This window comes from Marmota monax, unplaced genomic scaffold (assembly GCF_021218885.2).
Source record: "Marmota monax isolate L192 unplaced genomic scaffold, Marmota_monax_Labrador192_F-V1.1 WCK01_AAM20220418_F8-fsc00065, whole genome shotgun sequence".
NCBI classification, from domain to species: Eukaryota; Metazoa; Chordata; class Mammalia; order Rodentia; family Sciuridae; genus Marmota; species Marmota monax.
The window spans coordinates 8,115,689-8,128,944 of NW_026694038.1; the positions used below are offsets into that span (position 1 = coordinate 8,115,689).

At 35.7% G+C, this 13,256-nt stretch overlaps 1 protein-coding gene across 1 annotated transcript in view; it reads right to left on the reverse strand.

Annotated features, from left to right (window-relative positions):
* Reln (reelin) overlaps positions 1 to 13,256 on the reverse strand; it is a 473,157-nt gene that overhangs the window by 99,119 nt on the left and 360,782 nt on the right. Inside the window, exons 25-28 of the mRNA XM_046464128.2 lie at positions 9,756 to 9,961; positions 5,594 to 5,765; positions 5,052 to 5,252; positions 251 to 483 (exon numbers count right to left, since the gene is read on the reverse strand). Of these exons, the coding sequence (XP_046320084.1) occupies positions 251 to 483; positions 5,052 to 5,252; positions 5,594 to 5,765; positions 9,756 to 9,961 (812 nt within the window). The remainder of the gene's footprint in view (positions 1 to 250; positions 484 to 5,051; positions 5,253 to 5,593; positions 5,766 to 9,755; positions 9,962 to 13,256) is intronic.

Genomic DNA, 13,256 nt, shown 5'->3' on the forward strand with positions numbered 1-13,256 from the left:
AGCATATGTGTAGCACATGCGCATGCGTGTGCGCGCGCGCACACACACACACACACACACACACTCATTTCCACCTATTTTGGAAATTTTGTCCTAGAGTTCTTTACCTTATGAGTCATTACTTGAAGAGAAACAGACATATTATATAAATTTTTCCAAGTTATTGAAATTATTGAAATGTAGCTATTGAGATAAATAAATGTTCCCATGAAATGGTAGCTGTGGTACATAATAAGAAAGATTACCTTACCTGGCTGCAAGAATCCTTGGAATAACAATGGTGATTCTTGTCCACTCTTCAAAGTCCCCTGTATGATACATGGTGGGCTCACTCAGTTCCCTGGAGCTCCCTTCGCATCCTTTGCCTGCAGAAGCTGGGAAACAGCCTTCTTTCACCAGAAACCAGGACATTCCAGCATCATGAGAGTACTGAAGAAGAACTGGGGCAGTATTGCTGAACTGATTGGCACATCCTATGTTTAGCTGTTAAAAAGGACAGAATTACACAAGGTTTTGGTTCCAAGACGTCATCCAACAAATTAGGCACTACAGCAGCCAGAGCCCTTTCTACTCAGTCTGCATGAAATCACAATGTCAAGACTGTGCAGCTCAATCCCAACCAAAGCCCTACCATAAATTCTGGGATTTGTTGGTGGATGCAATCAGCAAGTACTTTTTAGCAGAAAGCTGAACAAGCTACCTACTTTATGGGTTTCTTGGGACTATGAAAAAGAAGAAAAATGTATAATGTCTATGTTTCTGAAATTGCGTCCTTCTCCCTCTTGGTATAAAAAGGGAAAGCAGAAGATGGAGAAGCAGGTGTTTTTCTCAGAGCAGGAAGAGAAGGCTGGGTTCTCTGCTTTCCACAGAACCAAAATCTTTATTCTGTTTTTTTTTTTTTGCCAAAACTTACTAAGAAATCAGAATCAGCTTAGATGAAAGTGCTAAATTTTTGCTACAGCAAAAATTTAGCAACATAATTAAGAAAAAGAACTATTATCATTCTGTCCTTGAGTAGAGACTGTCATAGGATTCATAATAATGAAAAAAATTGTAAAAAAATGCAACCTAAATCCTATTGCTTAGCATATTGTTTTTATTTTTCTGTTTTCCTTTCTTCTTTTTATATGGGAGTATATATTTTGGACATGTCGTTGAGGCTATCACATTTCTAGAACTTTCCTCCTATTTTCTATTTAACATTACTTTATTATCTTATGCAACATAGCAATGAATATATCTTTTCCTTTTCAGTTGATTTTTTATCACCAAATAAATCCCTAGGAATGGTATTACTGAGTCAAATTTAGAAACACGTTTTACATTTTCTAATTATAGATGTTCATTTAGTATCAGTTTGGTTCAAATAGATCAGTTTTACCACAGCACTGGGTATTATATCAGCTTAAGATAGTTTCTTTCTAAACTAATACATACATAAATGAATTTTAATACTGTTTTAGTTTTCAGTTTTGATAGCTATAACTTTCAGACATTCCCCCTATTTATTTAATTATTGGTGTCTTGGGTGAATGGTCTGTTTAGATCTTATTCACATTTTTGACTGGAGCTTTGATGGGAGACTTTAAAAATAAGAATAGTCTAATTACAAGAAAAATTGCAGTAAGGAACCAAAAGAACATGGTTGTGACCAAAGACTAAAGGAAGACATAAAGGTAGAAAGGGCCAGAGACACATAAAAATGGAGGTTGGAGTTCATGAGATAAATCAGTTATCCTTGTGACTGTAGGGTAGCTTTATCTAGTCTTAAGTCTGTATTTTCCTCATTTCCAAACTCAGAGCTAGAAAAAAAAATCTCTCAGAAGGATTTATACCTTTGACTGCTAGGAATTTAAATGTGACTCATTTATTTAAGTTTATGTAGAAAATGTCAAGAATATAATTAACGGTTTGCACTCTCAAATGCATGATAAAGATCTTCTAAGGACTGGGGTTGTGGCTTAGGGGTAGAGCGCTTGCCTACCATGCATGAGACACTAGGTTCTATCCCCGGCACCACATAAAAATAAGAACAAATAAAATAAATGTATTGTGTCCATCTACAACTAAAAGGAAAAAAAGTGTTTTAAAAAAGATCTTCTAGCAGAAATTTGTTTTATTGTACTACTCACTAGTAAGAATAGCCTTTGGCTGGCACCTGGTGATGGCAGCCTCATTGGGCACACAAAGTTAGCTTTTTCTCTTGAATTTTTATGACTGCTATTATTTCTAAGGTAAGCAAGTTGTTGGATCTTTTAGTTCATTGACAAGTTTGTGATTAGAAATCAGGCAATGAAGTGATACAGACACACTCTGAGTTGTATTAAATATATAATTCAACTTAGACTTTGCATTCAGGATCCATTTGTATATACATCTAGCAAATATTTACTGGAGAACCTGCTAAATATAATCTATACATGCTTATGTCTCTCCTACTTTAAAAAGCAAAGCAAAAGAAAATGAAAATTCTTAATGATTTTTGGGTCTGCCTGTAACTACACAGTTAAACATATTGAGATAAAGGCCATATTTGCTGCATAAATTCCTGCATAAATTCCTCAACATTTTTCAATCCATTATAAACTGATTTTTGTTGTTACCATTGCAATGAATTACCAAGGAAACCCCATCAAACTAAATCTGATGGAAAAATTTAATCCTTATTTTACAGATTATTTTGTTCCTTCTGACACTGTTGACCATCTTTTTTTTTTTAATTGACCACATAGCCTGACTTTCTAATGCTGCTGTTTTGTAGGATTCAGTTCTTGTTTTTCTTACATTCTAATTCTGTGCATGCTTTCAATCTCATTCATAAGCATAACTCTGAGTGCCTTCTGAATGTCCCTGACTCCCAGCTATGATCTATCACCCAGTAGGTCACCAAAACCTGCTGACTATTCCCTTAACATCTCTCAGACCTATGTACTTATCTTTTTAACTCAAGATATGCTTTAACCTGACCTAATTTATCACTACAGCTCTACATTGTTTCTTTACTCAAATATGTTTGAAAAGTTGATCACTTTTCTCTGTCTCTTCCACTGCTGGGCAGGGCCTGTTCCTACCAATTCTTAGTTGGATCACTGCAATAGCTGCCCCAGGGTATCTCTGCTATAGTCCTTGCCTCTGCTAGCAGATTTCCAGCACAGTGATTATTTAAAATCCCAAGTCAGTGCATGTCATCCTTTAGCTGGACACTTTATTCAGAACAGAGGCCCAAGTCTGACCTGACATTTTTTTTACACTCTATTCACTTCTCTGTTGTAGTCATGATGGCATCCTTGTGGTTTCTAAAACGTTCCCAAAAAACACTCCCACTTCAAGACCTGGTACTTTTTATTTCATGTGCCTGCAGAGATCTTCCCTGTGTAGCTGCATGACTCACTCCTTGAATTTTTATAGGTTATAGTTTAACTAGCATTTTACTAGAGATCAACCTGACAATCCTTTATATAGTGGTTACTGCTCTCCATCACCCAACCCTGTACTCTCTATTTTGTATTTATTCATAGCCTACAACAGTGTCTGAAACATACAGACTTTATGTTTGCTGAACGAATGTACTTGTTGACTGCTTTCCCCTTGTTAGGTAAACACTCATATTGCTGCCAGAATGACCCTTCTAAAATACAGGTCTGATTGTGGCATTCAATAGATTAAAAATCTCTGTTACTCACTGTTCTTGGGATAATATCTGAGTGACTTGGTGTAGAATATAATCAAAATGAGCTCTTTCACCTCTTACTCCTCCACATTTCTAAATCTGCCATTCTCATTTGCATTTTCATGTATTTGAGTGTTTTGTTTCTTCTTTCTGGATTTCTCCCCTTCCATTCTTTAGCGGTCTAAATCTCTATATTTCCAGAAGTTTTAAATTTTCATCCATCCATCCATCCATCCATGCAGGGTACTCTCACAGAATTTATGGCCTACTTCTACTAAAGCACTCTTATGACTGTACTGTGACTATTTAGTTTTCTGGCTCAAATTTTTCTTGTGTTATGCACTCTTGCCCTTTAAGTACTTAACAATTTTTTTAAATTTAGATTTTTTAAACTTTAGAATATCACCCTGCAGAATTTAATGCCTAACTTACCATGGTTTTGTGAGTGATTAAATGGAAAATATGATGAGAAATAGCACAGTATTCTGGAAATATATCTGACATTAATGTTATTTTGTTACCATTTTAAGTGTTACCAACACATGAATATAGATTCATGTACCATTATTGATGCTTTCCCCATTACAGTTTAGCATCAACATCTAAACAGGGAAGGATAACATTTTACTAATCATATTATTTATGACTAACTTCCTTGTTTACAGGCTTGTGGAAATTATATTTGAAGAGCTGCCTATAAACATCTGATCTCTTTAATAATTCCATTTGTAAATTATTTAGCATCTGCATCCTGCCGTTATGTAGGGACCATGTAGTTGTGCTAGCTCATTAAAACTGCATTACTTTCGACCCCAGAATTCACCAATGGGATTTTATTATAAACACAATGAAATTTTGATTAGGGTTCTGAGACAAGTGCTTGTCAAAGTAAATACTTGCTATACATGTTGATATGTTACCACAGTGCTGAAAAAATAGGCTTTTAGGAGAACAATTATAAGTGGAGTAAAGGAGGGGAAATTATTTAGTAAATTCATAAAATAACTCATAAGCCCAAACATCACTAATAAACTGAAAAAGGAGGCTTATCCAGCCCCATTAAGAAGCATGGGATTAAATCACCATCAGATTGATGTCTTCAAGGTCCATGTTATTTTTAATTATGGACAAGTTCCATAAGTACTTAAAGAAATAGAATGATATAGCCACAACTTCTAGGACTTCTTGAAAACTGATAAACTTTTTTCCTCATGAGTAGATCTTTTCAGCTCTGTCATCCTGTGATTGAGGAACCTTTTTCATTCAAGTGAGTGCCTTTGTTAACAGAATAAGAAAAATTTGTGTTCTTTGTTTCACTTATAAATGTGCAAGATGATTTTACTCTTTTACCTGCTTTGGGAAGACCTTTGTGCATAAATACCTTGAACTGTAGCACATATCCAGGTTTAAGGGTCAAATCTCGAGTTACTGCAAATCGATCTCCATCTGATTTTCCAAACACCATGGCTGAAGGCGTGGTGGCACAAAAGGTTTCATTTTTAACCATTCCTTCATTAGCCAACATCAACCACACACTCATTTGATTCATAGGGTAATCAAACGCTGGCTTCTCATAAAAGTTCTAATAGCAACAATACAAATAAAGCAGGAAAGCAATTTAATGGCTCTGAAAACAAAAAAGGAATTTTCAGTTCATGACATGCTGAACCATGTACCACTTGTATTTCTAGGAAAATACAGAAGATTCTCTATATTAACTTTCTTTTGACTGCCATTCACATTTTCTCTTGACGATTTAACAACCAAAAATACTTTGCTGCTGTTTATAATCATTTTATAAACACTCTAACCATTCTGCTTGATAACTTGGTTAGACTTTATAGTCCTTTTCACATCCAAATAATCTGTGAACTAGTAGCCAAGAGAGGTAACCAAAAAATGAAGTTACAAACACTAAAATACCTGGGGTAAAGTTGGGTTCACAACTGGAATAACCTGCTTCTGCTTCTCTGACAGAATGATGATATCATCTACTGCCCACTGGTCATAGTCCTCCCCAGAGAACACAGGCTGCCACCAGCGGAACCTGGTGCAAGGGGTCTTAGCAGCGGCTGGAAGCTCCAGATACACAAATCTGCAGAAGAGCAAATCATTTATGGGGAGGAAAGGAAAAGCTGTGTTTTTCTTAGAAGCTGGTGAAATAACAAATTTAGCAACAGGAGAATTTAGTTTGATATTTTGAAATTCTGAGTTTGGACAGATCAGACAAGGAGGCTTAATGTTGTGAGAAAGTTTGATCCTGATCATGTTTACTTCATTTGGAATGGTATCTTTTGGAGAAGAGGAAAAATATTTCAGCTGCATTTGATTCACCCACTTCTTTTGACTACCAGAAGGTGGCTCATAACTTTTAAAGAAATATCAAGAAAAAAACAGTTCCTTCATACATATTACATAAATAATGGTAATTTTAAAAATGTAAGGGTAATTCTTACCAGGGAAAAAAATCTAATTATGGTTGGTCTTTGTGAACATTTTTTTTTTTTTTGGTACCAGGGATTGAACTCAGGGGCACTCTATCACTGAACCACATCCCCAGCCCTATTTTGTATTTATTTAGAGAGAGGGTCTCACTGAGTTGCTCAGCACCTCACTTTTTGCTGAGGCTGGCTTCGAACTTTCGATCCTCCTGCCTCAGCCTCCGGAACCGCTGGGATTACAGGCATGTGCCATAACGTCTGGCTCTGTTGACATTTTGATGTATATTATCCTACTCTGTAATTTATTTTATAGGCATTTATATTTTGGAACAACATTGTATCGTAAGTAATTATGTCAGTAAAATTATTTAAGAACAATTTGATGTATATGATTTTTCATTACATTGACATGCTAGAGTTTATCTTTCCCTATTACAAATAATTTTGTGGTGGGACTTCCTATACATAAAGCTTCCTCTACTCCTTACTTTTTTTTTTTGGTAAGAGTCCTAGAAGTGAAATTATTGGGTCAAGTAAACTGGTCATGTTTAAGGCTCTTGATTTTCTAAATTCCTGTCTGGAAGGGTTATAATGGTTTATGATAATTTGCAGGATGACACAAGAGAGACTGTTTTGCTGTTCCCATGTGGAGACAGCTCTGGGTGCTACCATTTAAAAAAATGGCATTGTGACTGTTAAAAAATGGTATCTTTTCATGCAATGGAAGTTTATTATGATTCACATTTTATTGAACATATGTATTTCCTCTTTAGTAACATCCACTCATTCCTTTTATTTATTTTTCCCATTATTGTGGGATCTTAGTGCTTTTCTTGACAATTTGTATAAGCTTTTTACAGGAACATTGATCCTTTATCTCATATTTGTTGCAAATACTTTTCCCAATTAGCTTTCCTACTTTTCACATCATATGTGCAGTCATATATGTACCTAGGGTAATGACGTCCATCTCATTCCACCATATTTCCTGTCCCCATGCACCCTCCCCATCCTTTCCTCCCCTTTGCCCAATCAAAGTTACTCTATTTTTCCCATGTCCCCTCACCCCCTTATGGATCAGCATTCACTTATCAGACAGAACATTCAGTCTTTGGTTTTTTGCGATTGGCTTACTTCGTTTAGCATGATATTCTCCAATTCCATCCATTTACCTGCAAATGCCATAATTTCATTATCTTTTGATGCTGAGTAATATTCCATTGTGTATGTACCAAGGTTTCTTTATCCATTCATCTATTGAAGGGCATCTAGGTTGCTTCCACAGTTTAGTTTTTGTGAATTGAGCCGCTAAAAACACTGATGTGGCTGCGTTACTATAGTATGCTGATTTCAAGTCCTTTGGGTATAGATGGAGATGGCATAGCTGGTGGTTCCATTCCAAGTTTTGTAAGGAATCTCCATACTGCTTTCCAGATTGGTTGCACAATTTGCAGTCCAACCAATAATATATGAGTGTGCCTTTTCTTCTACATCCTTGACAACATTTATTGTTGCCTGTATTCTTGATAACTGACATTCTGACTGGTCATGAGATAAAATCTTAGAGTAGTTTTGATTTACATTTCTCTAATTACTAGAGATGTTGAACATTTTTTCATATATTTGTTGATCAAATGTGTATCTTTTTTTGAGAAGTGTCTGTGCAGGTCCTTAGCCAATTTATTGATTGGATTGTTTGTTTTCTTGTAGTTCTAGATGGACAGCATGCCTTTATTTTAAGTTTTTATTTATTTATTCTAAGTTAAGTTTTTTGAGTTCTTTATATATTATTTGTTGTCTTCTGTATCTCTGAAGGAGATTTTGAACTTTTGTAGTTTTCTTCACAGAAATTCTCATTATTGTTTGTTAAAGTTGCTTCTTATATTTATTTATGTATTTGCCACCATGAGTGGGTTTTTTTTTAACCATATATTTCAACTCAGACTTTCTTAATCAGTTCAGCATCACAGAAACCTGAGAGAATATGGTGGATTCTTTGGCCTCCCATAAATATTCCCATAAATAAAACATTTGAGGTGACTCACAATGCCTGGAATCCAGGTTATCTACTTTGGTTTAAACTAAGTATTTCTGGGATTTGAACAAGCCATTTAATGTTTGTTTATTTACATAGTTGTCTAGTTACTTTATTGAACTAATAATATCCAATTTGACCACTAAATTACTTGGAAAAAATAATTTGTCTTATTCTAAACTGTTGTTTAAACCAGTTTGGCACTGTTACTCCCCTCTCCACTCCCCCTAGTTCTACTGGACTGCATCTCGGGGACTCTCACTAGGTTTCCTCTCCTATCCAGGGTTCATGACTTTCTCACTAGATGTTAAATCTCATTTTGCCCAGGTGTTTCATTTCTGGTTTCAGCCTCTACCCCATGTTCCTTAGATAAAAATCTTTTTCATGTTTACTTGTGTTATATGTTATGGAGAATTATATTGCCTTTAAGGGACCCAATATTTTGAAAACACAAACTTGTAAACCTTTTACCTGTAATAAAGGTATATTTGAAGTGGTATGTTTAAAATATATTTGATTTGTAAGACTTTGATCTACATATTTCTCAATAATTGTTTTTCAATACCAGACTCAGTTGTAATATGCAAAACAGGAACAATATTAATATAGTAAAGCTTAATAATCATCAGTGGTCAACATGTAAGAAGAATTTTGCCTTGCATTAAAGTGGAAATATAGAGATTAGAAAAAGAAACACTCTAAAAGTGATCTTTGAATGAATTTTAATATTTATGTAAAATGTAAAGTATAAACACAGAATTTCAAAATACTACATAATTACAAAAGAACTAAATTTTAAAATATTGACTGCCTAGTGCACAAAATTATTTTCCTAAATGCTTCAACAGTTGTTGTCTGAATTTTTTTCTCCCTTAGTAACTGTGGTCTGAACCCAGGAGCATTTTACCACTGAGCTACATATCCAGCCCTTTTAATTTTTTATTTTGAGACAGGGTCTCACTAAGTTGCTTAGGGCCTTGCTAAATTGCCGAGACTGGCCCTGAACCTGCAATTCTTCTGCTTTAGTATCCCAAGTTTCTCGGATTACAGCTGCAGGCCATTGTGGCCCAGCTGAAATATTTAATAACATATATTCTCCATCTATAGAATAGTCCATTAAAAATTTTTAGAAAATCTGAACTCTACAGACTCATTCATATATTATTTAGGACTAGTCCTGGATGTAGCCATATGAAAACTTTTAACAACAACAAACCCATCTCGCTCTTGAATCTAACAGTTGAGCATATTTTGTGTTACATATAAAACCAAAATCCAAACCAAAAATCTTCCAATAGAAAAGTGAGTTTGGAACATCCCTATAAGACACTGGGTAAACAGAGATCTATCATCTTGCTTTTCTTTTAGCCACCATTTTTTCCCCAAATATTTAAAAACTCCAACATGAATGCAAATGGATTTTGTTCCATCAGAACAGAAATGAAGTGAAAGTGGAATGAAATCTTTATATGTTGGGTTATCATTTGTGTTAAATATTTATGAGTTTGGCTATTTTTGTAACTGTCAACATTTTAGAAATGCCTCAACAAAAAATGTAATCTTTACCATTCCCAGAAACCACTGGAAGACCCAGTAGGTGGGAGGTTACCTTGGCTTGCTGAAATCTGAGAAGTACATCTCTGCCAGCAGGTGCCACTGGATGCCCCCGTTGTTGCTGTACTGGAGGAGGACGCCCTCCTCGCGGCTGTCGGGTTTGTTGCACACACCACTCTCTCCGCCTATTTGGATGTAGAACTGGACAAAATCCACCCAAGAGGTATCCAGATCCCAGCTCACCAATTGTCTTTTCCCAGCCTTTCCAAAGAACAATAAAACCACTGTCAATCATTTGAGAGCTCTTTGGCATTTGACTGTTCAGTTCCAAATTCACATGAACATCCTAACACTATGTGGAAGTGGTCTTGTCCCCAGTTACTATTGGGAGGAGCAAGCTGTGCCATTTTGTTGTTCTGTTCTAGCTATAGTAACTGTTCTTGGATATATTTGTTTAATCTCTTCATCACTGATTCCCAGAATAGATTATGAGGCCCTTGGGAATTTCTCATTATACCAAAGGGTATTTGAAAGTTTTTTAAAAATGAAGCAAAATTAACTTTAATTAAAACACTCCCAGCTTTTGCTTTATAAATCTCCTTTGGGCAGAGTAATGGAGAAGGAAGACAATATACCTTGAAATCAGAGGGCTTTTTGGTTTTTGTTTTTGCAGTGCCAAGGAGAGAACCAGGGCCTTGTGCATGCTAGGCAGGCACGCTAACACTGAGGTACATGCCCAGCCCCACTTGAATCTGGGTTTGAATCTCAGCCTAATACTGTTCAGGAGCTGTGTGGCCTTTCTGAGCTCTTATTTTCCTCAAAGGTACAATATGGGTAAAAATACCTTATTCATAGGATGTTGTGACCATTGGGTGAAATAACACATGACACAGAAACTGTCTAGCTCACTGTGTGCCTTCCTGAGGGAACATCCTCTCCAGAGATATGCCTGGATCCTCCTTTCCCCATGGGAAACAAAATCAAACAGGCAAGACAGAAATTTCTTGGCAAAAGAGAGTACTGCAGTGTGTCACGCTCCTAGTCTGCCTGCCTGCTATCTGCCTGTCTTTCACTTCCAATACAGAGGTTGGGAAGGGTTCATTTAAATTAGTTATTACAACCACTAAACAATCTTGTTATGTCTTTAAAGGGTTGAAACTTCCCACAAATCCACTTTAACTCAACTTTTCCCATTGGTATGTCTGTCCCCTAAGCATCAAGGTATTGTGGTGAGGTGTACAAACTACAAGAATGCACTGTTGTTGTGTGTGAATGGTTTCATAAAAAGGGAACTGAAGAAGGTTTGCTTTTGATACTTTTTCCCTAAGCAGGTATTGATTAATCCATGGACTTCTCTGAGTTGATCTCAGAGAACTCATAAGAAATTCAACTAAAAAGTCAGTAAGAAAAAATGGGGTTGGGGAGGGAGAGCAAGGGAGGAAGATTACCTCTAGATAGGGAATAGGGGTGGGAGGGAAAGGGAGGGAGAAGGGGAATTGTATGGATGGTGAAAGGAGACCCTCATCATTATACAAAATACATGTATGAAGATGTGAATTTGGTGTCAACATACCTTATGTATAATCAGAGATATGATAAATTATGGTATAATGGTGTATTAAGAATTGTAATGCAAAAATAAATAAATAAATAAATAAATAAAAAGAATTAATTGGATAGAAAGTGTATCTTTATTTTCTTTATACATCTGTTTAAATGATTTTTTTAATTATGTCTTCATTAAGCATAAAAATGTCCTAAATGGAAGAAACTGAAACTTATCAAGGTAAAAAAAAAAAAAAAAAAAAGAAAAACTGAGATGGTATACATAGTACAGAAAACACTCCTCATCCTTACAACCTGAACCCTACTCTAATCCACTAAGTTCATTCTGGAAGGGTTTCAGCTATCAGAAGTTACAGGGTCAATATTTGGGACTAATTAAAGGAGTACTCTGCTATTGTCAGAACTAAAGCCAATTAAGAGACTCCAAGACAAATGAAGGTTCCCACAAAATGAGAATTGAAGTTAATTCTGAGGCTGGAACTCCCTCCTTGAAACTTTCATTTTTAAGTATGTATTTGAAGGAATCTTATAAGTAATATGCATTTTGAACTTGTTATATGTACTTAAAATTTTTCTGATGGTTGATTTGAAACCCTCAGTGATCCTAGTATTTTCATGCTCCAGGCTCATTGCAGGAAGAATGATTTTTAGAGGAAAACCTTCAGAACCTAGCAGGTTAATTCCAATCTAAGCAAACTTGTGAAAAACTTGGCATGTGGGAATGAGCCAGAAGGATAAACATCTAAGGTGAGGAAAGTTAAAAAAAAAAGCCAATTATCACAATTAGCTGGTTGGAATGATTGTTCTATTGTGAAATTCACAGAGCAGAGTTGTTTTTCCAGGAGATGATAGTGTTAGTCTACAGAGGTTTCGAAAGAAGGTTTTGTGGGATTTTTGTAAATGATGGAAAATATCACACTAATGCTTAGTTTGGCACTGAAAGTGTTTTTTCCTAGAGAATAGCACAAATCATTTTCTTTTGTTCAGTGACCTGAAATAATGCTGAATATTGTTTTAAAGGAAGAGGGAGAAAAAAGAAGAAAGAAAAGGAAATGGCTCATGACAAAGTTTTTGTTGGAATTTAGAAATGGATATAAAAGATGCTTTGAAGTTCTTCTGCTACACTGTGATCAATGGATTTGTGCATATGTGCTGATACATGTGCACATGTGTGTTTCTATGTGCATGTGTGTTTGAGTAGTAGGTTAAGCATCTCCTCATTCCGGGAGTGTGGAAATTACCTTTCAACTTTATCCTCAAATTCTAGATTAAAATGGTTCACTACTTTAAGGGTTTAGCCAAAAATGAAATAAGTTTTAATAAGGAATGCTTTTACAACTAGAATTTTTACAACAGAACCTCTAAAATATTTCATTTATCTTTATCTTTTGCTTCCCATTGAAATTTCTTTAGCTAATCAAAATGCCCTAAAAACAAAGACTTCGATTTATTTGATAGTAACCATTCCTTCAGCATTTCTTTCTTAACTTCATTCCTTCCTTCCTTCATTCACTCATTCCCTTCTTCAATTTTTTGTACCATGTATTATAGAAACAACCACGCAAAGGGCCCACAGATTTGCAGCAGAGACAGTGATGACAACTGAGGACTGCAGACCAAGTCTTGGTTACTTGTTGAGGCCCCTTTGGTCCTATGATCACTTACTAGTTCTCAAATCTATTTAGTATTCAGGGTATTTATTGACACGTGTATGTCTAGTGCCAGGCATGAATTTGGGAGCCTAATACTTTATCTTTTGACTCTGTTAGTGGGGTTCTACATTCTGCTAGGTACTGTGTGGATACAAAACAAGATGATCAGTAGATGTATGAATGGAGAGTGTTCTAAAGATAGAGAGATTACAACAGTTTTCCCTAGCTCCCAAAGTCTTCATGGACACAGCAGGCTTTGAGTGGATGCTGAAAGGTTTATGTGATGCAAAAAAAAAAAAGGAAGTGTAATGGGGCACAGGATCCAGAGCAAGGCAGGG